At 34.7% G+C, this 25,232-nt stretch overlaps 1 protein-coding gene across 1 annotated transcript; it reads left to right on the top strand.

The window, feature by feature from the left end:
* The first annotated feature begins 6,267 nt into the window (after nt 1-6,267).
* Nucleotides 6,268-25,020, top strand: LOC127557632 (vomeronasal type-2 receptor 26-like). Its single transcript, XM_051990944.1, has 7 exons — nt 6,268-6,527; nt 8,376-8,667; nt 9,202-10,008; nt 13,639-13,779; nt 15,919-16,042; nt 16,176-16,181; nt 24,116-25,020. Exons 1-7 carry the CDS (start codon nt 6,268-6,270, stop codon nt 25,018-25,020), a joined length of 2,535 nt encoding a protein of 844 aa, XP_051846904.1.
* Nucleotides 25,021-25,232: the final 212 nt, after the last annotated feature.

Below are 25,232 nucleotides of genomic sequence, written 5' to 3'. Positions count from 1 at the left end.
AGAGCACTAGCCTGGAAGTCAGGAGGACCTCAGTTCAAATCTGATCTCAAACACTTAAGACTTTCTAGCTTTGTTACACTGGGCAAGGTACATAACCCCAATTGCCTCCAAAAAAAGAAAAATAAAGAAAAAAATCATTTAAGAAAAACCCAAAGGTTATGGGAGAAACATTAACAAACTAGAATAGGAGAGAAAGCAACTCAAAAATGAAAATAAAGTTTTGAAAATTAGAATTCAGTAAAGAGAAGCCAATGAATCTATAAGAGTCCAAGAAATAACAGAACAGATTATAAAGAATGAAACAATAGAACAGTATATGAAACATCTTATAGGAAAAATAACAGATAGGAAAAACAGATCAAGAAGAGAAAATATTAGAATAATTTTTCTCCCTGAAAGTTGTGACCAAGAAAAGAATCTTAACACAATAATGGAAGAAAGAATTCAAGAAAATTGTCCTGGAGTGATAGAACATAAGGGAAAAGTAGAAACAGGAAAAATCCACCAGTCACCATTTCAACAAGATCCTTTGTGGAAAATACATAGGAATATTACTGATAAATTTTTAAACTACTAGATGACAGAGAAAATTTTTACACAAAACAAGAAAAAGAAAATTCAAATATACTGGAGCTACAATTAGACTTGCACAGGCTTGCATTGTGGCACAGCAGCCACAATAAAAGGCCACAAGTTCTGGAATCATATCTACCAACCCTCAAAAGAACTGGACTTGTGGCCAAAAATATCACTGCAGCAAAATTCTGTGTAATATTGAATGAGGACAAATGGACCTTTAATGAACTTGTAGATTTTCAGGACTTTCTATTAACCAGAATCAAAAGAAATTTTATATCAATTATCCATGGGGAAGGGAGAGGTTAAGTAATAGCAAGGCAAATTAAGAATAAGAATTAAAGGAAAGAGTCAGCAGAGATAGGAAAATTATGTTTGCATGTTAGTGGGCATCGAGGGGGCGGAATATATGTGTGTGTATGTATATTGCTAAATATGGAAAAATAAATATTTTCTTTCTTAACTATAACCTGCTTAAGGTGGGGGAAAGAAGAAAGGGGAGGGAGAAGAATAAAATTAAAAAGAGAACAAAAGAACAATTTACAAGGAAGGAAAGAAAAGCTGGACATTCATGAATATAATTTCTTCTACTATTATATATAAATATATGTGTATGTGTATTTTTTATATATGCACTTTCTTAAACTGGTAATTTTTTGTGATATATTTTGAATCCTCCCTGATGTTCTGCTGGGTACATGAAAATGTTCTCTTTTGTTAAACAAATAAAATAAAATCTGATATCCATAATAAAAACAAACAAACAATGCTACCCCATCAACCAATAGACTTGTGATGGAAAGAGCCATCTATATCCAAAGAGATGACTGTGGGAACTGAACATGGATCACAACATTGTATTCACCTCTTTTGTTGTTGTTTGTCTGATTTTTTCTTTCTCACTTTCCCTTTTTGATCTCATTTTTCTACTGTAGCATGATAATTGTGGAAATATACAGAGAAGAATTGTACATGTTGGATTTTATGTTATCTAGCAGAGGAAGTGGAGGGGGGAAAGGGAAAAATTGGGGAATACAAAGTTTTGCAAGAGTGACTATTGAAAACTATCTTCATGAATTTTGAAATCAAAAGGTATTGCTTTTTTAAAAAATGTCTACTGTTGATCCACACAAAAGAATGGAACAACCCACCCAACAATTCTGTTCTTTCAAGATGGAAGTTATTAAAGTCCCCATTTGCCTCAGGAATTTTCCTTAGAAAGTTCTCAATTACATCACACCCATTCACGGTCCACTTTCATTGGGAATGAAATACAATTCAATGGCATTTCAAAAATGAAATACAATTCCATAGAATGGTAGTTAAAGTGACTTGCTACAAAGTGTTTCTTCACAGTATTGTAAAGATGATCTAAGGTCTCTAAAACCCTATACCATCCCCAATAAGATCAGGGGTGAAATAAGGTTGCCCACTATACCATAACTATTCGATATTGTGTTAGAAATGCTAGCTTTGTCAATAAGAGAAGAAAAAGAGATTAAAGGAATTAGAGTAGGTAATGAGGAAACCAAATTATCACTCTTTGCAGATGATATGATGATAAACTTAGAGAACCCCAGAGAATCAACTAAAAAACTACTAGAAACGTCACAACTTTAGCAAAGTTGTAGGATACAAAATAAATTCACATAAATCATCAGCATTTTTATACATCACTAACAAAATCAAACAAGAAGAGATACAAAGAGAAATTCCATTTAAAATAAGTGTCAATAGTATAAAATATTTGGGAATCTATCTGCCAAGGGCAAGTCAGGAACTATATGAGCACAATTATAAAACACTTTCCACACAAATAAAGTCAGATCTAAACAATTGGAAAAATATCAAGTCCTCTTGGATGGGTCCAGCAAATATAATAATGATGACAATCCTACCTAAATTAATCTACTTATTTAGTGCTATACCAATCAAACTTCCAAAAAAAATATTTTACTGACCTAGAAATAATAACAACATTCAAATGGAAGAACAAAAGGTCAAGAATTTCAAGAGAATTGCATTAAAATGCAAATAAAGGTGGCCTACCTGTGCCAGATTTTAAACTCTATTATAAACCAGAGGTCATCAATATCATTTGGTACTGGCTAAGAAACAGAGTAGTAGATCCATGGAAAAGGTTAGGTTCACACGACAAAACAGTCAATGTCTCTAGTGATCTATTGTTAGACAAATCCAAAGACCTCAAATTTTGGGATGAGAACTCACTCTTTGACAAAAACTGTTGGGAAAATTGGAAACTAGTATGGCAGAAACTAGTCATTGACCCACATCTAACACAATGTACCAAGATAAAGTTGAAATGGGTTCATAAAAAGTAAGTTTATAAGCAAAGTAGAAGACCATAGCATAGTTTAAAACTCAGATCTGTGGAGAAGGAAGGAATTTGTGACCAAAGAACAATTAAAATTCATTATTAAACATAAAAGATTGTTTAATATTGTTGAAAAGTTTTTATACAAACAAAACTAATGCAGGCAAGAATACAAAGGAAGCAATAAATTGGGGAAATATTTTTATATTCAAAAGTTCTGATAAAGGTCTCACTTCTAAAACATATAAGGAATTGATTCAAATTTATAAGAACTCAAGCCATTCTCCACTATAAATGGTCAAAGAATATTTTCAGATTAAGAAATTAAAACCATTTCTAGTCATATGAAAAGGTGTTCTAAATCACTTTTAATCAGAGAAATGCAAATTAAGACAACTTTGAGATATCACTATAAATCTCTCAGATTGGCTAAGAGGACAGGAAAAGATAAAGAGAAATGTTGGAGGGGATGTGAAAAAAACTGGAACACTAATACTGGAACACTAATGTTGGTGGAATTGTGAATGGATCCAACCATTCTGTAAAGCAATTTGGAACTATGCCCAAAGGATTATCAAGCTGTTCATACCCTTTGATCCAGCAGTGTTTTTACTGGACTTATATCCCATAGAGATTTTAAAGGAGGGAAAGGGACCCACATTTGCAAAAATGTTTATGGCGGCCCTTTTTGTACTGTCAAGAAACTGGAAACTAGGTGGATGATGATCATTAGGAGAATGACTGAATAAATTATGGTATATGAATGTTATGGAATATTATTGTTTGATAAGAAATGATCAGCAGAATGATTTCAGAAAGGCTTATAGAGACTTACATGAACTGATGCTGAGTGAAATGAGCAGAACCAGGAGATCATTATACATATCAATACCAAGATTATATGGATCAGTTCTGATGGATATGACTCTCTTCAACAATGAGATGATTCATGCCTGTTCCATTGATCTTGTGATGAGAACCATCCACACCCAGAGAGAGCACTGTGAAAACTGAGGGTGGATTAAAACATAGCATTTCATACTTTTTGTTGTGGTTTGCTTGAATTTTATTTTCTTTCTCATTTGCTTTATCTGATTTTTCTTGTGCAACAAGATATTGTATAAATATGTATGTCTATTTTGAATTTAACATATATATTTAACCATGTTTAAGATATATTGGATTACATGTCATCTAGGGGAATGTTGGAGAAAAGGAAGGAAAATGGGAACACAAGGTTTTTCAAGGGTCAGTGTTGAAAAACATCCCTGCATATGTTTTAAAAATAAAAAAAACTACAATAAAAAAGAATTAATGTCAACAGATTACAGTGCTTCTCTGAGAAGGAGCAGTATGTTGTCAACTTAGAGGGTAAATTGAGCTAAGACATAGTGGGCAACAATGAAGCAGAAAAGGAATAGGCAGCTTTCATAGATTTGGTGAACAGCAATGCGTTTACTCATCTGAATCTGAACACTCACAAATATAAAGACTGGTTTGATGAAAATGATGGGGAAATTCAGAAGCTGCTTAATGAAAAATGAGAACTCCACAGACTATAACAGCAGCTGTAACTCGACTCTAGCATAGTGTTGTCATTTTGGTTCTCTTCAAGAATGAAAGACAACAACCATTCAACCTATTATGGAAACATGGACAAGTTCTTTCTTGCTTCTAGACCTAAGTTGTTTTAACTTTAAAATGAATGTGATGGTAACCAAACTAAGTTACTGGATTCATGGAATACACCCAATATAAAAGTAGTACTGTAGAAATATAAATCATTTCATCTTAACTTTATGCTTCCTGTTTCTCATTTTTAAGCTCCACCTTTTCCCCTTTCTTATATATCTTTATTCTTCTTCATATTAGGGTCATCATCACAATCATTATTATTCTACTACTTTTCTGCTTTTGATTTTCTATTCCTTCTCAATTTCTTTTTAAATTTCTTTCCTTTCTTCCTCTTTTTGGCTTCATCTTTTTTCTTTTGCCCAGATTTTTCTCTTACCTATTTTATTTATCAATATATTACTTATAACATCTTGTTTGTAAAAAAAAAAAAAAGGTACTTCTGCCTAGAAGGAGCACAAAGATTCCTCATCAAAACTACGCTGCACATGACTTCTGAGACTAAATATTATGAGCACATCCACAATTTTTGTAGAAGAGAATTCCAAAATCAGTGAAATTGGGAAATATCTGAAACAACTCTTTGTGGCCTTCTTATCCCATTGGCATGAAATTTCAAACCTGATCATAGATCCAAGTAGGAAAGCATTTGTTTTTTTCTTTATTTGTTCACAATAGTATGAAAATTCCTTTGGTGCAGGAAAATTGGGATTTTCATTTTTGATTTCCCAGGTCTATACAAGTTATTTCTAAACATTAATCCTAATATAATTGCAGTGTTATAAAGCCTTCTCCAAAGGAAAAAAAATCTATCTGCCATTAGTAACAAGTTGTTAATAAATTTTAAGTTTACTAAATTGACTCAAGTTCAAATGAGTCATTTCATAGTATCACTGATATTCAAAGTATATAATTTTGTGGCTTTTATATAACTGAGTGATATTTTATGGGCTTGTGTTTTAGGGACAGAATTAAGAAAGGATGCTTGCTTCAAAATTAGACAGGCATTGACTAGAGGGACTGAATGAAGGGATTGCTGGAATAAAAGATGAGATTTCTATAGAAGAACTTGGTAAAAGTCATCCTCCTATCAACAAATGGAGGGAGGTGTGAGACAATAAATGCCAACAATAATTTTCTATGTGCTGTTGGAAGAAATAGTGAAAAAATACTTGGTTCAGGACATATGTCACAGAACATTATTTAGAGACTAACCCCAGTCTGCAGGGCTTCCTGATTTAAGGATATGGGAGAAAGAAGCTGAAATCACCTAAAGCTTGGTCACTCAGTCAGGACCACTTTCTGACCTTGTCACCTGTCATGGACACTACTCTGATATACCAGAGCGATTACTCAGGTTCCTACAAAGGCTCTGACACATTATTAAATTCCCTTGCTTCTGGAGGTATTACTGGGTCTCCTACCCACTTGATACCAATTGTCAGTGCTGAGAACAGAGTTGGGAAGGAGGACTGAGAAAAACACATTTTTCATTCAGACACAGGGACACAGGTGCAGAGTTGCAAGCAGCAATGGTCCCAAGAGTCCATCATGGACTAAGTTCTCTCTCCTGGGTGGAAAGATGCACACACAGGATCCTAGCCACATAGACCAGCAAGGACATTTCAATGATCCTTTAACCAGAGCTAATACACTCTGGCCTGGCCAGAAATGTCTCTGTCTTAGATATGAGCCAGAGCCATATTATATTCTGTCTCGAAATTATGAGGATCAGAGCAAAACTTAAACAGTTGCTCAAAAAAGAAACTGTTCATTCTGCAGGAAAGTTTTCTGTTCCCAAGACACCTAAAGCTACTACAGATGCTGCTGCCCTGCTTCCTCCACAGCACATCACAAACTTTGCTAAAAAGCAGGTGCACCTTGGCTGGGAGTTGGAGAGCAGTCACCCACATATTCTTCAGGCTTTTCTTCTTCCTGCTTTTGCAGCTGCCATTGTCTGTAGTCAGGGAGCAAGAGACTCCATGTTACCTAGAAAGGTCTTTCAGCCCCACATATTTCAAAGATGGGGATCTTGTTGTTGGAGGATTTTTTCCTTTATTCATACATCAAGTGCAAGAACTTAAATACGGGAATATGTTCTGGTTTCATCCTCAATACAATAATGAAGACTATCAGTGAGTATTTGTTCTATTTTATTTTTAAATAACTTTTTCAATTATCCAGTATTTTTTCTGTATCACTTCATATTGGAAAAAAAAAAGAAAATTCCTTATAACAATTCAGCATAATCAAGGAAAAAATTCTCACAATGGCCAAATCTCAAATGAATGTATTATTTTGTACATCAGCCCAGCAGCTTTCTATAATGATTTCATTACCATCTACATAATTAATCCTTTGCAATCATTGTGGGATTATTACATTGCTAAGAGTTCTTAAGTGTTCTGGAGATATTTATTTTTACATTGTTGTCCTTAAAGTATAAATTGTTCTTTTGCTTTTTCTATCTTCATATTACATCAGTTACTACAAATTGTGTGAGGTTTCCATGAAATTATATTACTTCATTTTCAACAGAATAATGGTATCAAATTAGATCTATGTACCATAATTTACTCAGCCATTCCATAATGAAAAGGCAGCTCTTTCATGTCCAGATCTTTGCCATACCACAAAGAAATGCCATTGTTTTTTACTTATACACCTTTCTCTCGTTTATTTTTTAATTCTTTGAAGAACTATTTATACAAAAGATTTCTATAATTTAATGACGTTTTGGCTAAGATAGAAATTGCTTTCCAGAATGCTAAAACAATTAATAGTTCCATTAAAAATACAATAATGTGACAGTTACCTTACATCCCCTTGCACATTTCACTATTTCTCTCTTTTCTGTTAATTATGCCAATCTGATGGGTGCGAGGTTGAGACTCAGAATTGATTTGCTTTTTATTACCATGTTTATTTGCCATTTTGATTATTTTTTCATAAGCCTAAAGATACCTTTAATTTCTTATCTTGACAAGTTTCTATTTAAATTCTTTGACAATTTATCAAATTTTACTTTTTAAAAACTATATTTTGGAAATAATTTTTTTAACAGAAGCATAATAAGTTTTCCACTTAAATCTTTGACTTCTGATCTTAGTTTCATTGGGTTTGTGTGGGGCAAAAAAAGATTTAAATTTTAAATAACCAAAAATTTTTCCATTAACTTCCTTTGTATATGCCTTCTTTGTTCATGGATTCTTTTCAATGCTCAAAAATAATTTCTTCCTTAGGATCCCAATTTTATAATGTTAGTTTTATATCTTAATTATGTATCTATTTGAAGATTATATTAATATCAATTATAATAATAATTAATAAAATCAGTGAACAATCTATTTCTATCAAGTTGATGTTTGGTTTTCTCCATGTTACTTGTCTTATTTTTTTCATTTTTTTTATTGCTCCACATTTTGAAAATTTATTTTAAATTTGTCTCATTTATCTAAAGAATTTGTTAGCTTTTAGAGGAACTGCTTATGATGTTTGAGAATGAATGGGAGCTTTAGACAGCTACTGTGGTAGTTTAAATGTGGTGATAATTTGGAATGAAAGGGGGAGGAAAGCTCTGGTATAGCTCCTGATGCCCTCAGGCATAGATTCAACAAAGCTAGTAAAAGCCTAGGTAATTGAGACATTGCTAGCAATAGACTGAAATATTCAGAAAATCATGATACAATTAAAAAGAAAATAAGAAGGTTGGTTGATCTAAAAATGGACCTTTGTATAACTGAGGAAATCCTCTGGAAAATTTCCAATTCCTCTTTAAGGTTGGTAGAACCATACAGATTCCTTGTCCCTGATAATCTCCCTCTTACTGCAGCTGGCTGCTCAAACACTATTATCAAGTCCTGGCTTTTATGTTTGCCATAGAAGAAATCAACAGGAACCCACATCTCTTGCCCAACATTTCTTTGGGATTCCACATCTACAATGCTTATCACAATGATGACAGGATCTTGGAGAGTTCCCTCATGTGGCTATCAGGCCAGGGACAGACCATTCCAAATTACAGCTGTGAGAGGCAGAGAAAGTCTGTAGTGGTCATTGGAGGAGAAAATTCTGAATTGACTTTCTCCATGGGAACTCTGCTGGAGCTCTATAAATTCCCACAGGTAGGAAATCAGAGGCTTCATTTAGCTTATGCTGGTTGGAGGGCAGAGGCAGGCCTGGGAGGGTGTGCCACTTGAAATACAAATGTCAAATACTTTTCAGGAATTCTGGTGTCTCGGTTACCTTTCTATTGAATCTCAGAAATTAAAAACCTAATACAGAGTTTGAGGACATCAGACTTATTAGCTTCATCACATAGGATGTGCTACATTTTGACCAACAAGCTATATAAAATCATGTAATTGAATATTTAAAATATTTATTAAACATCTAATATTTTCAAGTCCCTAGGTTCAATGGTGGGGATACAAGGAAGTAAAAGAGAGAACACACTTACACCTGTTCCAACTAGGGCAGGTTTGATGAAGGAGATGACCCTTGCATGAAGTTCTGTACTTTACCAGGCAGAAATGAAGAATGAGTTCATTCTAGATAGAGAGAAGTGAGGAGACTAAGTTCACATAGAGTGGGGTTGGAGAATTTTTTTTAAGCAAATGCATTAAACTGAAAAACACCCCTGTTTTGTTCCTTTTCAGATCAGCTATGGTCTTTTTGATCCACTCATAAATGACCCACTTCAGTTTCCTTCTGTTTATCAGATGGCCCCCAGTGACACTTCTCTTCCCCTTGCCATGGTCAGATTAATGCTGCATTTCAAATGGACCTGGGTGGGCCTTATTGCCTCAGATGATTCAATAGGTGAGAAATTCCTCAGGGACCTTCAAGAAGAAATGGCAAAAAATGATGTCTGTGTGGCCTTTTTTGAAAAGATCTCCACTGGTCACTCATTAAAAGAATATTCATCAAAAGAAAATGTTATAATCAACATATTTTTTTCTGCAGTAAATGTGACTGTCATTTATGGAGATACAAATTCACTTCTGAGCCTGATGTTTACGATACATCCTTATATCCTTGTAAGAAGAGTGTGGATCACTACCAGTCACTGGGATATTGCCAAAAAACCTGATTATATCGATTTTGATATTTTCCATGGGGCTCTGATATTTTCAGATCAGACAAGTAAGATTCCTGGGTTCAAACAGTTTCTGAAAACTGTTAATCCTGCCAGACACCCAGAGGATATTTTCCTTAAGAACTTTTGGAACACAGCTTTTGGGTGTCCAAATAAACATGGAAAGGAAGATGAAGGGATCTGTTCACCAAATGCTTCTTTAGACACACTGCATTTGAGCTATTTAGACATCACTATGTCTGACCAGAGTTACACTGTCTACACTGCTGTGTATGCTGTGGGCTGGGCCCTTCATGAAATGTTCTTGGTGAGATCAGAAATGGAATTCAACATAGATGGAGATGACAGGGTTGTTCCCCCGCAGAAGGTAAAGTTCCCTCTTTCATTACAGTGATATCCAAGTCATTGATTCTCAACTTGCAATATTTAAAAAAAGAGATAAGGGATTAGTAACTCTGCTCACTTCTTCCAACAGTGAGTTAGCTCTTCACAGCAGACTCAAATCCTTCTTGAACTTTTTCTGATTCTTATGAGTAAACACTGAATTAAAGATCCTGAGCAAAAATTCTCATTGCCTTTGAATAAAGCATGAGGGGCTGCTTTTTAAACGTTGCTGGATAACTTGAGCTATCTTATGAAAACTAATTTTCTATTCCCTTAATTCATTATAAAAAACTTTAAGATGGAATCAAGCAAATTTTCTGTCAACTTCAATAAGAGCTAGGAGAAAGGTAGGGCCTGTGTAGCTGTGAGATATCAAAACTCCCTTTGAAATTGGGCCTCCTTTTCTTGAGGAGAAATGACAGAATCAGAGATAAATTTATGAGAAAACTCTATGAAATGTGTATATTTTAGCTCATTTCTTATCATTTCAAAATTAGGATCATCAATTCTGATGGATGTAGTTATTTTCAACATTGAGGTGATACAGGTCAATTCCAATAGACTTGTGATGGAGAGAACCATTTGCGTTCAGAGAGAATTTTGGGGACTGAATGTGGAACACAATATAGTATTTTCCTCTTTTTGTTGTTGTTTCCTTGCTTTTGTTTTCTCTCATTTTTTTTTCTTTGTCATCTGATTTTTTTGTGCAGTATGATGTGTGGAAATATCTGTAGAATTGCACATGCTTAACATATTTTGGATTATTTGCTGTCTGGGGGAGAGAAACAAGGGGAGAAGGGAGGAAGAAAAATTTGTACTGAAATGGACAAAAGACTGGCCCCCTCATCCCTGGGTCAAGGGGCCTCAAGCTTGTAGGAAAATGTTGCTTAAACTAAATTAAGGGAAGTGTTTTTTACAAAGTGCTTGATGTTCAAATAGAATGATTGCCTAACAATGTCAGACATCCTGTAAGCTCCCCCAGCATCCCCCTTCTCGAGCGAGAAGTCGAGTCACTGTTGTAACAGCAAGGCAGAACAAGAATTGCTTCTAGGCCTGTCTCTACTTGGGTTCGAGGTAGATCTCTACTGAGAGTCCATCCTGACTATCCCGGCTGGTATAAACGATAAATGATTTCCAAATTACAAACACCTTGGCTGGCCTGAATTTTATTGCCTGGGCTATTTCACTACTCCAAGATTTTGCAAGGGTGAATGTTGAAAACTATTTTTGTTTGTATTTTTAAAATAAATAGCTATTATTAAAAAAAAAATTAAGATCAATTTCGATCCCTGTGATAGGATGCAGGAGTGAGAATCCAGATTAACTGGTTCCTGAGGGTCTTTGACAAAGAAGATGTCAGACAAGGGAAGAAGCATCAGCACTACAGTTGCCATGCTTCCACCAGAGAATGAGGAAGTCAGGGGCATTTATGTTAACTTAGCAGTTTTAGCTATTCCATGGCAGCCTAGTAAAATGGAGAGAATTCTTGTCTAGTCAGACAAGCTGGATTCAAATCCTGCATGAAACTTATTCCCCAGGTGCCATTGAATAAGTGAATTTATTTTCCTAGGAAATAAAGCTAAATGAAATAGCCTCTGAGGTCCTTTCCAGCTTTATAGCTTTTTTTCTTTTGCAAGGCAATAAGAGTTCAGTGACTTACCCAGGGTCACACACAATTGTCTGAGGCTAATTTAAACTCAGGTTTTCCAGACTCCAATCCAGTCTCTAGCCACTGCATCACCTGGTTGATCCTTTCAATGTAAAGTTTAATATGGAATGCTAAATCTCAAAACAAGGATTTATATATTGACTTTTGTAAAATATAAGTTCCTTCAAAACAGAGATTGCTCTTATTTTGAGTTTAGTCTACCACACTAGCATGATGTCTAGACTACTTAATAGTGCTTCTTGAATGAAAATCATCTTACCTGTCCATTTAGCTTCTTATTTTTCCTATCTCCCACTCATTATTTATTGAGCTACTAACCAATCAACAAATATGCATTTAGAATAATTCTACCAAAAGAAAAATAAAATGACATACAATAGAGATAGGAACTCAAAATTTAAGAAAAACGCATTCATCTCAAAAACTTAACCCTAGAAGAAGCAACACAAAAATGTGTGTATATATATATATATATGCATATTTTTATGTAGACATATATAATTACATATATATTTATTGTAAATATGTTTTTAAAATAAATGCTTCCTATATTATATACATACACAATATTTTACCTGTATGTACAAATTATATATATGTGCAAAATAAATATGAAAATATATAATACAAAAATATAAATACTAATAAATATAAGAATATTAGGGAAAGAAGCCAAATATCAGCAAAATAATCTTCCTAAAAAACTATACATTTTGTCAATATGTTTCAATAATTGTTTATGTTTAACCTATAAAGTATTGCTTGCTGTTTTGGGGAGAAGGGAGAACAGTGAGAGGGAGAAAAATCTGGAACACAAGATTTTGCAAAAATAAATATTGAAAACTCTTTTTCCATCTATTTGGAAAAAATAAAACACAAACTAAAAAACCATCTTAACATGGTCCTCTCCTAACCCAATATGATAATATACTCATGGTCAGGAACCATAAATAAATTTTTATGTCTTCTAGCAGAAAATATCCTCAGCATAGAATTAAAGTGCTATAAAGTGTGATCACAGCTTTCCAATGTAATTTCACACTATACCTATTTAACATTCTATGTTTCAGCAAAATTCCCAACTGGATGTATACTGAATTAGGATCCTATCATGCAACTCCATAATTTTACACAGCCTCTTAAGCCTAAGATCCATTGCTTACTCACTTCTGGCTCAGAGCATCTTTAGCTTCCTATAAGTTCAGATTCTGTGCTCTCACTTAAAAATCTTTGCTATTGAGCATGCGATTTTAGGGTTAGAGCCGACTCTAACCCTAACCCTATATGCCTCCCGACTCCCAACTCTAACCCTAAATTCTCTTTTCATATCAGATAATATTGGTAAAAAAAATTATATATGGAAAATGCATTGCATATAAAGAATGCTATATAAATACTTGGTCTTTCCCTTCTATTTTGGTGATATTTTCTTCTTCATGGAATCATACTGTATGTATTTTTCTGATTAAATGATCTAGTATCCAGAGGAATGTAAGTTCCTTGAAAACAAGGACCCAGCTGAGTGTCTTAAATTAATAAATGGCTATAAAAGGCTGTGTTGAAAGCAGTATAATTAGTTATAAGGGTGAACTCCCACTCTACTTACTCTAATCAATACTATATGCTCTCTTTCTGTACCTTCAATCCTAAAAACACTCTCATCAAACAGAGAAAAGGCTTTTTTCAGTAGGTTGAAAAATTCCTATTTCCAGCTTGAAATTTGGCCCAGTCTTCTAACTTGGAAAGAACAGTTGGCTTTGTGGGGTTCTGTTATCCAAGTTATTAGCAATCCATCATAAAATTCTGTGACAAATGAAAAATTTTAGGATCGTACAATCCTTCCTCATTGCAAGGCATTGAAGAAAATGTAAACAGCAAAGAAACTAGAAAACATCCCTGAGATAATCTAGTGGCAACCTTTCAACTAATTTTCTTCACTTTCAGCTCCATTCCTTTCTGAAGAACCTCCAGTTTAATGATAGTGCTGGGAACCTGGTGGTCTTGGATAAGAAGAGGAACTCTATGGCAAACTATGACATTCTCAACTATGTGACCTTTAGAAATGATACTGAAGTCCTGATAAAAGTGGGAGAGTTTATTCCTCAAGCTCCACTTGGCCAAGATTTAACCATTCAAGAGAAAGCCATTACATGGCCCAGATGGAATAAAAAAGTAAATGATTAAAATGTTGGTTTTATGAAATCTCTAAGAAAATAGCCCATCACAATAGTTACTAGCACTTTCCAACATGGGGTATATTTCACAAAATCTGCTTGAAGGAAACAGCTTAGAAATCAAGATATTTGGTGTGCAATGGATTATGATTATTAGTTTTTTTCCTTCCCCAGAAGATTTTTAAATCTTGTAATTAACAAACTACTACTCCAAGACTGTGGTTCTTGTCCAGTCACTCAGTCTTATCCAAGTATTTGTGACTAGAACACCAAGCCCTTCTATCCTCCCCTACCACTCAAGTTGGGCCAATTCTAGAATTTTTTCCATGACATTATTCATCCATTTCATGCTCTGCAATCCCTTTCTCCTCTTGACTTAATATTTCATGATGTCAGGGATGTTTCTAATGAATCTCTCAGTATGTAGCTTCCCTTCATTATTTGAAATTCCAAGTAAATAAATGCAATTAAGTTTTTAAGTATTGACCAATTTGATCTTTTTGCTGAACTAAAGCCTTTCAAAAATCTTCTCTAGCATCACGATTCAAAAATGTCTTTTCCATAGTGCTGTTTTCTTAAAAGTTCCACTGACAAAGTCATATACTGTTCCTGGGGAAAAATACAACTGTATCTATTCAGACTTTTGCTAAGAAGGTAATATCTCTGCTTTTTAGTATACTGTCTAGATTTCCCTTTCCAAGCAGGAAGTCTCTTTTTATGTCATCCCAGTGGCCACCATCTGTAGAAATTTTTGAGCCAAGCACATAAAATGTGTTAGTGCTTCCATTTTTACCTCCTTATTTGAAAAGAACTGATTAAACTAGTTATAAAGATCTTGAGTTTTTAGTTAGTTTGGTTTTGTTGAGCTTCAAGGGACTTTTCTCGCTACAATTAAGAGGCTTCTTAATTCTGCTTCCCTTTCTGTCATCAGAAAGGCATTGTCTAAATAACTGAGATCTTTGAAATTTCTCCTGAAAAACTTGATTCCAGCTGTTGTTTCATCCAGTCAGGCATTTTTCATAACTTGTAGTACATATAAATTAAATAAATAAGGAGAAAGTATACAACCTCATCATAATCTTTTTCCAATCTGAAAGCAATCATTGTTGCATGTTTAGATTTAGCTTTTTCTTCTTGGTCCACATTCATGTTTCTTGGGCTGCAGTAGGATGATCTGGTACTCCCATCTCTTTGAGGACTTCCTACATATGTTATGAGTAACACGATCAATGGAAATGAAGTAGACATGCTATGGTTGATTTTTCAGGGACTTTCTTACATTACTCATAGTCCATGAATCTTGGCAATTTGATCTCTAATCCCTCTTTCTCTTTTGAAAACCAGTCTTCTCTTCTGGTAATTCTGTACTTGCTGTTGCAACCTTACTTGAAAGATCTTAAATATAACCTTGCCAACATGTAACATGAATGCAGTTGCTGAGTGACTTGAATTGTCTTAGAATTGTCCATCTTTAGAACTGATCTTTTCAATCCTATGTCCACTATTGTGATTTTCAAATTGGCTGTCCTACCGTGTCCATCTTTTTAAGAGCCACATCTTTCAGAATTTTAAATAGCTTGGCTAGAATTGTATTACTTTTCCTCACCTTATCATTAGCAATGCTTACTAGGGCAAATATAATTTCATTCTCCAAAATACTTGGCTCCTGAGAACAGCCACAACATCATGGTTGCTGATGATGTTAATACCTTACTTATGTAGTTCCGTTGTGTTCTACTTCTATTAAATACCTAAGCATTTTGTTTTTTTATAATGTCCATATTTGCATGAAACTCTCCCTTAATAGCTCAAATTTTTCTTAATGAAATCTTTTACCTTTCCCATTCTTTGTTTTTTCTATTTCTTTGCATTGGTTTTTTATGAAAACCTCACCCAGGTTGTTTTGATACTAATAGCATTCTCTCTTCTACAGTTAAGAAGAAATATAACTCCTAAAGGCTTTAGTTATATGGGTCCCTTTTGCAAAGAAATTGATTTAAACTTTGTCAAAATGACTTTCTCAAAAGCTTTTGGCTACTTCTCTGTGCAGCCTCCTCAGTCCAGATGCAGTAAAGTCTGTGGTCCTGGATTTCAGAAGAAAGCCCAGGAGAGAAGGCCTGTCTGCTGTTTTAACTGTGACCTCTGCCCAGAGAGGCACATTTCCAACCAGACAGGTAAGTCTATGAGGACACTTGCTTTCCTGTAGCAAACATGAATATAGGGTAACCAAGCAAGTGAATGGGTCTCCTATTTACTGTAAGGCACAGGCAACTTATTACCCATGGAATATGATATCCAGAGATCAAGGGAAGTGTAGAAGAAAGGTCAGAACAATCAAGAATATTTTCTTAATTTTTTATTAAAGCTTTTTGTTTACAAAACATATGCATGGGAAAATTTTTCAACACTGACCCTTGCAAAACCTTCTGTTCCAAATTTTCCCCTCCTTCCCCCACCCCCTCCCCTGGATGGCAGGTAGTTTAATACATGTTAAATATGTTAAAATACATGTTAAATCCAATATATGTAAAAATACTTACAGTTATCTTGCAGCACAAGAAAAAATCAAATCAAAAAGGAAGAAAAAGAAAAACTGAGAAAACAAAATGCTAGTAAATAACAATGAGAAAGTGAGAATGCTATGTTGTCTTCCATATTCTGTTCCCATAGTTCTCTCTCTGGGTGTAGATGGGTCTCTTCTTCACTGAACAAATGGAACTGTCTTGAATCATCTCAGTGTTGAAGAGAGCCACATCTATCAGAACTGATTACCATATAGTCTTGTTGTTGCCCTGTATAGTGATCTTCTGGTTCTGCTCATTTCACTTAGTATCACTTAGTTCATGTCTCTCCAAGCCTCTATGAAATCATCCTGATAGTTGTTTCTTACTGAATAATAATATTCCATAGCATTCGTATATCATAATTTATTCAGCCATTCTCTAATTGATGGGCATCACTCAGTTTCCAGTTTCTAGTCACTACAAAAGGCTGCCACAAACATTTTTGCATTTGTGAGTCCCTTTGCCTCCTTTAAGATTTCTTTGGGATATAAGCCCAGGAGAAACATTGTTGGATCAAAAGATATGCACAGTTTGATAACTTTTTGAGCAGAGTTCCAAACTGCACTCCAGAATGGTTGGATCCATTCACAGTTCCACCTACAATGTATCATTACCTAAATTATTGGTCAGTATCATGTCCTGTCATCTTAGCCAATCTGACAGGTGTGTAGTGCTATTTCAGAGTTATTTTAATTTGCATTTCTCTGATCAATAGTGATTTGGAGCACCTATTCATATAACTACAAATAGTGTCAATTTCTTCATTTGAAAATTGTCTTCTCATATCTTTTGACCATTGAATCAATGGAGAATGGCTTGAAGTATTATAAATTTGTCTTTCTATATTTTAGAAATGAAGCCTTTATCAGTACCTTTGAATATAAAAATGTTTTCCCAGTTTATGGCTTCCCTTCTAATCTTGACTGCATTAGCTTTTTGTACAAAACCTTTTTAACTTAATATAATCAAAATTATCTATTTTGTGATCAATAATGATCTCTAGTTCTTCTTTGGTCACAAATTCCTTCTCCACAGATCTGAGAGGTAAACTGTCCTATGTTCTTCTAATTCGTTTATAATATCATTCTTTATGCCTAGATCATGAATCCATTTCAACCTTATCTTGATAGATGGTGTTAGGTGTGGATCAATGCCTAGTTTCTGCTATACTAGTTTCTAATTTTCCCAGCAGTTTTTGTCAAATAGTGAATTCTTATCCCAAAAGCTGGGGTCTTTGGATTTGACAAATACTTGATTGCTATATTTATTGACTATTTTGTTCGGTGAAACTAACCTGTTCCACTGATCAACTTCTCTGCTTCTTAGCCAGTCCCAAATGGTTTTGATGACCACTACTGTATAATATAGTTTTAGATCTGGTACAACTAGGCCACCTTCATTTGCTTTTCTCTTCATTAATTTTTTTGAAATTATTGACCATTTGTTGTTCCAGAAGAATTTTGTTGTTATTTTTTCTAGGTCAGAAAAATACTTTCTTGGGAGTTTGATTGGTATAGCACTAAATGAATAGATTAGTTTAGGGAGTATTGTCACCTTTATTATATTCACTCAACCTATCCAAGAGCACTTGATATTTTTCCAATTGCTTAGATCTAACTTAATTTGTGTGGAGTGTTTTGTAGTTTTGCTCATATTGTTCCTGATTGTCCCTTAGCAGATAGATTCTGAAATATTTTATACTATTAACAGTTATTTTAAATGGAATTTCTCTTTGTATCTCTTGCTGTTGGATTTTGTTAGTGATGTGTAAGAATACTGATAACTTATGTGGATTTATTTTGCATCCTGAAACTTTGCTAAAGTTATGGATTGCTTCTAATAGTTTTTAGTTGATTCTCTAGAGTTCTCTAAGTATACCATCATATTATCTGGAAAGAGTGATAATTTGGTTTCCTCATGACCTACTCTAATTTCTTTAATTTTTTTCTACCCTTTTTACCAAAGCTAACATTTCTATTACAATATTGAATAGTAATGGTACTAGAGGGCAAACTTGTTTCATCGCTGATCTTGTTGCAATGGTTTCAGTTTGTCTCCATTACATATGATACTTGCTGATGTCTTTAAATAGCTACAACTGACTAGTTTAAGGAAAAGTCCATTTATTCCTATATTCTCTAGTGTTTTTAATAGGAATGGGTGTTGGATTTTATCAAATGCTTTTTTTGCGTCTATTGAGATAATCTATAGTTTTGGTTAATTTGGTTACTGATATAATCAATTATGGTAGTACTGAACCAGTTCTACATTCCTAGTAGAAATGCTACTTGGTCAAAGGGTATTATCCTGGGGATAGTTTTCTGTACTATCTTTGCTAATATTTTATTTTAGATTTTTGCATCAATATTAATTAGGGAGATTGGTCTCTATTTTCCTTTATCTTTTTTCTTCTTGCTTTGGTTAGGTATCATCATGTCTGTGTCATAAAAGGAATTTGGGAGAAGTACTTCATTCCCTATTTTTTTTTTCAAATAGTATATATAGTACTGGAGGTAATTGTTCTTTAAATGTTTGGTAGAATTCACATATGAACCTATCTGGTCCTTGGGATTTTTTCCTTAGGAAGTTGATTAATAGCTTGTTCTATTTCTTTTTTTTAAGTGGAACTATTTAAGTAATTTATTTCCTCTTCTGTTAATCTGGGAAAGCTATATTTTTGTAAGTATTCCTCTATTTCAGTTAGGTTATCAAATTTATTGGCATAAAGTTGACCAAAGTAACTCCTAATTATTGCTCTAATTTCCACTTCATTGTTGGATAATTCTCCCTTTTCATTTTTTAGACTAACAATTTGATTTTCCTCTTTCCTTTTTCTAATCAAATTAACTAAAGGTTTATCTATTTTGTTGGGGTTTTTTTTCATAAAACCAACTCAGTTTTATTTATTAATTCAATAGTATTTTTACTTTCAATTTTATTTATCTTTCCTTTTATTTTTAGAATTTCAAGTTTGGCATTTTATTGGGGGATTTTAATTTGCTCTTTTTCTAGCTTTTTTAGTTGTAAGTCCAATTCATTGATCTTCTCTTTCTCTAAATTTTATGCAATTAAGTATCTAGAGATATAAAATTTCCCCTAATAACTGTTTCGGCTACATTCCACAATATGTTGTCCCATTATTAGCATTCTCTTGGATGAAATTATAGATTGTGTCTATGATTTGCTGTTTCACCCATTCATTCTTTAGGATGACATTATTTAGTTTCCAATTAATTTTTTGCTCTATTTTCCCCTGTTCTTTTATTGGATGTAATTTTTATTGCATCATGATCTAAAAAAAGTGCATTTACTATTTCGGCCTTTCTGAATTTGATTTTGAGGTATTTATGTCCTAACATATGGTCAATTTTTGTATAGGTTCCATGAACTGCAGAGAAAAAAAGTGTATGCCTTTCTGTTGCCATTCAATTTTCTTCAAAGATCTATAATACCTAACTTTTCTAGTATTCTATTTACCTATTTAACTTTTATCTTATTTATTTTGTGGTTTGATTTATCTTGTTTTAAGAGAGCAAGGTTGAGATCTCTCACTATTTGCTGGCTATTTCTTCTTGCAACTCTCTTAACATCTCCTTTAGGAATTTAGATACTATACCACTTGGTGCATATATGTGTAATATTGATATTGCTTCATTATCGATGGTACCCTTTAGCAAGATATAGTTTCTTTCTTTTTCTCTTTTAATTTGATCAGTTTTTGCTTTTGTTTGATCTGAAATCAGGATGTTTACCCCTGCTTTCTTTTACTCCATCTGAAGCACAATAGATTCTGCTCCAGCCTTTTACCTTGTTTCTATATGTATCACTCTTCTTTAAATGTGTTTCTTGTAAACATATTGTAGAATTCTGGCTTTTAAACCAGTCTGCTATCTGCTTACACTTTATGGGAGAGTTCACCCCATTCAAATTTATGGCTAAACCTATTAATTCTGTATTTCCTGACATCTTATTAACCCCAAATTATAATTTTCTCTTTCCTTTTCTCCTTTCCTCCTCCCCAGTATTTTACTTATGAGCACTACTTGCCTCAAGCAATCCTCCCTCATTAGAGACCCTCCTCCTTCTTATACCTTCCCCCTACTATTCCTGTTTTCCTTCCTATTTAGCTTAGCCTTTCCCTTTTTCCTCCCCCCCCCCCATTTTTCTATAAGGTGAGAGAAGATTCTCAGTGAAACCAAATATATCTAATATTCTTTCTTTAAGCCAAATCTGATGAGAGTAAGATTCACACAATATTCATTACTTTCCCTCAATTATAATAGGTTTTCTTTGCCTCTGAGATGTAATTTTCCTCATTTTACCTCCACTTTCCCCTTTTTTTCTGTCACAATCCCCTTTCTACCTCTAGTTTCTTTTATATTATAACAGTAAAATCAGATTACACATGTATTCTCTACATATATCCATAAGAGAAATACAGTTCTCAAGAGTTCTTTTTACCTTTTTATGCTTCTCTTGAGTTCTATTTTCAAAAGTCAAATTTTTGGGTTAGCTCTGGTCTTTTCATCAAAAATAAATAGAATTCACCATTTTCATTGAATGTCCATCTTCTTCCCTGAAATAAAATGCTCAGTTTAGCAGGGTGATTTATTCTTGGTTGCATTCCAAGTTACTTTGCTTTTCAAAATATCAGATTTTAGGCCCTTCAATCCTTTAAAGTGGAAGTTGCTAGGTCCTGAGTAATCCTTTTTGTGGCTCCTCAGTATTTGAATTATTTTGTTCTGTTTGCTTGTAATATTTTTTCCTTGGTCCAATAGTTCTGAAATTTAGTCATGATATTTCTTGAGGTTTTAATTTTAGGGTTTCTTTCAGGAGGTGTTCAGAATTTTTTTGTTCTATGAATTATTTTGTTCTATGAAATTTTTTTTCCATTTCACTTTCTGTTTTTTAAGGAGTTATTTTCTTTTTCTGCTTCACAAATTCTGTTTTTCTAGGAGTTGTTTTCTTTTTCCACTTTATCAAATCTATCTTTTAATGTGTTATATAACTTTTCCAAACCCTCTTGCAAAGTTTTCATTTCCTTTCCCTATTTTTCTTCTAGCTCACTTTTATGATCTTTTTAAAATTTCCTCTAGGAGAGTCTTGTGCAATGGGGACCAGATTATATCACCTTCAGAGTCTTCATCTGGAGACAATCTTCCTTTAGTCTTCTCGGAGTTTGAAATCTGTTCTTCTTTTTCACCATAAAAGCTATCTATTGTTAGAATTCTCTTTACTTCCTTACTCATTTTGTTAAAAAAAAAAAGTTTTAGTTTTCTCTACATACAGTGAATTCCTCTGTATGTGTCTGAGGCTGCTCTGGATCAGTGCTGACTCACTCTTAGTGCTGGGTGACCGTGGCCAAGTCCTGTGAGATTCTGGCATTTTGGGGTTCACTATTTACCTTTTGTGTTTATGTTGGATGTTTTCTAAGTTCTCTACTGATCTATGGCTTGCAACCAGGACAGAGTGGCCAACACTGGTGTAGATTTATCCCCATAGATTCTCCACCATGCAGATTCTGCACCTCCTTGCAGAGCCCACACCATTCCAGCACTCTGTGCTATTTGTGCTGGCATCTGTGCTCAGCCTGCTTGTGCTTGGCCTCCCTCCCTCCCATTTCCAATTGAAACAGACCTTTCCTGGTGTTCTCCAAAATTATCTTCTGTTGGTAACTTGTTGCACTCCCAATATGTGTGGATTCTGCTGGTAAAGAGCTAATTAAGAGGCTGGACTTATTAATTACTCTGAGGGTTATAGGAGAAGGTCAGTAAGAAGTGTATGTCCTCTCCACCATCATGGCTCTGCTCCCAGAAGTCCAACAATCATCAACAATCAAAAATATTGAAGTTCCAAAGTGATCAATATTAGAGAGATATGGGGAATTTGAGATCCACAAAGTAGGAATTTCTTGCCAAGTTCCTCTGTACTTTAATTGCGCAGGGAGAGATTGCTGAAAAAAGTACCTGTTACACAGATTTCTCACACCTATATAGGAATAAAGCCTTTCAAAAGAGGTTTTATTTTTTTCCCCAATCAGGACAGCAGTGATGTAATACAAATACTTCCCTACTAATTTAAGAGAAGAGAAAGATGAAGTAACCATTCACAGTATAAGGGTTATTAAAGAGGGCTAGGACTCCAGCCAGGGTATGGAGTTACAATTCAGTGCATTTTTCAATTCATCTCAGCTGTTTCTCCTGGATGTTTATCCAGAAACTACCTGCCTTCCTAATAGACAATGATCTGTTTTAAACCCAGACCTAAACCTACTCAACATAAAATTATGATTTTGGGGAAGATGAAAGTAAAAGATGACAAAACTGCCCACATAGGCAGAAATTTGGGGAAATACTTCTGACGAAGGGAAAGGGATAATAATGGATAAAATTAAAATAGCCAGATCTAGAGCAATGCCTACAAGAACAAAATATCTGTGAAGGAAGAACTTGCAGTAGTGCTTGATCTGTAGAATTTTTGCAATTCCCAGCTTGCTTTGAGGTTTGTCCTGTAGCACCAAACAGAACAAGTTTGGTCCCTCTTCCAGGTACCATAGATTTCTATATATCACACCAGTGTCATGTCCCTTCAGAAGTTGCTCTTCTCCAGGTTAAACACATTCAGTTTCTTTGATTCCTATCCTTACAGCATTCATAATTGATGACTTAAAAAACTCCAGGGTCATCTAAGGAAAGCACAGAAGACTTTGTCAGCAAATAGTTGTATACAAATAGGTCATCAATTTGCTAAGCACCAACAGGAAAAACACACAACCAGGATCTTTAACAGTTGTAGGGGGAATCTCTCCACATGTTGCAAAAGAAGTCTGGAAGAATTAATGCATTTAGGACAACAGAATCATATTATTATAAGAAGGAACGACAAAAACAGAGAGCTACTATCTCTCTAACAGAAAACCTTTAAAAAGATTATGGTCCAAGTACAAGAAATGAATTTAGCAATAAATTGATTACCTTATTCTGTGACATGGAGTTGTCACATTTATAATTCTTGTTGTTGATACTAAGAATAATATGTCATATTTAAAAGGTACTCTGTGAATATTTTATATAGATATATAGATATAGATATAAAAGCTAGCATGTATCTAGTGACTATCTAGTAAATGAAGTAGAGAATGAAGCACTGGGCCTGCAGTAGGGAAAGCATCTTCTTGAGTTCAAATTTGGCTTCAACACCTACTAGTTTTATGACTAAGGGTGAGTTATATAACCTTGCTTACTTTAGCTTCCTCATCAGGGAAAAATAGGCTGGAAGAAGAAATAGCAAATAACTCTATTATCTTTGCCAAGAAAACCTCAAATGTGGTCACAAAGAGTCAGTCACAACTCACAATTACTCAAATTTATTTTACTACTTTAAGATGTGCCATATTTTTTCCATTTATGTGAAGTAGGCACAATAATTATCCCCATTTTATAAACTATAATATTGAAGTATAAAGAAGGTGATTTACTAACCCAGCATCACAAAGTCTCAGACCTATCTGAATCAGAATTCAAACTCAGGTCTTCCAAATCTTGTGTTCTATCCACTGATATCAGATTCTGATCCCCATGGAACCATATGGAGCCATTTGTATTTTTTCCACAAATATTATTGGTCCACTGAAAGGGAAGTTTTGCTGTGGCTGAAATATTGAGACTTGTTTGTTCTCTTCAGATGCAGATCAGTGTGTGAAATGCCCCAAAGATCAATATCCCAATCAGGAGAGGAATCAGTGCCTCCCCAAAATGATGACCTTCCTGGACTATGAAGATCCCATTGGGATGGCTTTGGCTTCTATAGCTGCTTGCTTGTCTCTCCTCACAGCTCTGGTTCTCTATGTCTTTGTGAGATACAAAAACACCCCCATAGTCAGAGCCAATAACCGGGATCTCAGCTACATCCTCCTCATCTCCCTTTTCTTCTGCTTCCTCTGTTCTTTGCTCTTCATTGGTCGCCCAACAGCAGCCCATTGCCTTCTCCGACAAACAACCTTTGGAGTAATGTTCACAATGGCCATCTCCACTATTTTGGCCAAAACCATCATTGTGGTTCTGGCCTTCAGAGCCACCAGACCAGGCAGCAGGAGCAGGAAATGGATGGGATCAAGAGTCCCCATTTCTGTTGTTCTCTTTAGCACCTTGATTCAAGTCATGGTCTGTGCAATCTGGCTGCTGCTCTCTCCCCCATTCCCAGAAGCAGACACACACTCTGACCGTGAGCACATCATCCTGGGGTGCAATGAGGGTTCCCTCATTGCCTTCTATTTTGTCCTGGGCTATATGGGAGTCTTGGCCCTGGCGAGCTTCACTGTGGCCTTTTTTGTCAGAAATCTCCCTGATGAGTTCAATGAAGCCAAGTTCATCACCTTCAGCATGCTGGTGTTCTGCAGCGTCTGGATCACCTTCCTCCCCACCTACCAGAGCACCAAGGGGAAGATGATGGTTGTCGTGGAGATCTTCTCCATCTTAAGCTCCAGTACTGGCTTGCTAGCCTGCATCTTTATCCCCAAATGCTATGTGATCCTTCTGCAGCCCCACAAGAACACCAGGAAAACCTTAAAGAATAATGTCAAGTCTTGAGTGCACAATTGTTGTGAATTGTTCTGCAGAACTACTAACATGAGATTTTAAACAACCAGCCCAAATTGCTCTTGCTTCCAAGTATCCTAGTGAAACCCAAATGACTTCTACATTTACTCAACAAGAGCTTCTTGCCTATTCCCCACTGCTTCAAAACCACTTTTATTGGGTCTTCAATTTCATGAATCTAATAATGACATCTTTCAGAGTTT

Source organism: Antechinus flavipes, chromosome 3, assembly GCF_016432865.1.
Source record: "Antechinus flavipes isolate AdamAnt ecotype Samford, QLD, Australia chromosome 3, AdamAnt_v2, whole genome shotgun sequence".
NCBI classification, from domain to species: Eukaryota; Metazoa; Chordata; class Mammalia; order Dasyuromorphia; family Dasyuridae; genus Antechinus; species Antechinus flavipes.
This window is presented reverse-complemented; position numbering and strand designations above follow the sequence as displayed.

Coding starts and splice junctions, on each gene's coding strand:
- LOC127557632 (XM_051990944.1), top strand. CDS start 6,268: ATGAGGATCAGAGCAAAACTTAAACAGTTGCTCAAAAAAGAAACTGTT. Junction 8,668..9,201: donor AGCTCTATAAATTCCCACAG/GTAGGAAATCAG, acceptor GTTCCTTTTCAG/ATCAGCTATGGTCTTTTTGA. Junction 10,009..13,638: donor GGGTTGTTCCCCCGCAGAAG/GTAAAGTTCCCT, acceptor CTTCACTTTCAG/CTCCATTCCTTTCTGAAGAA.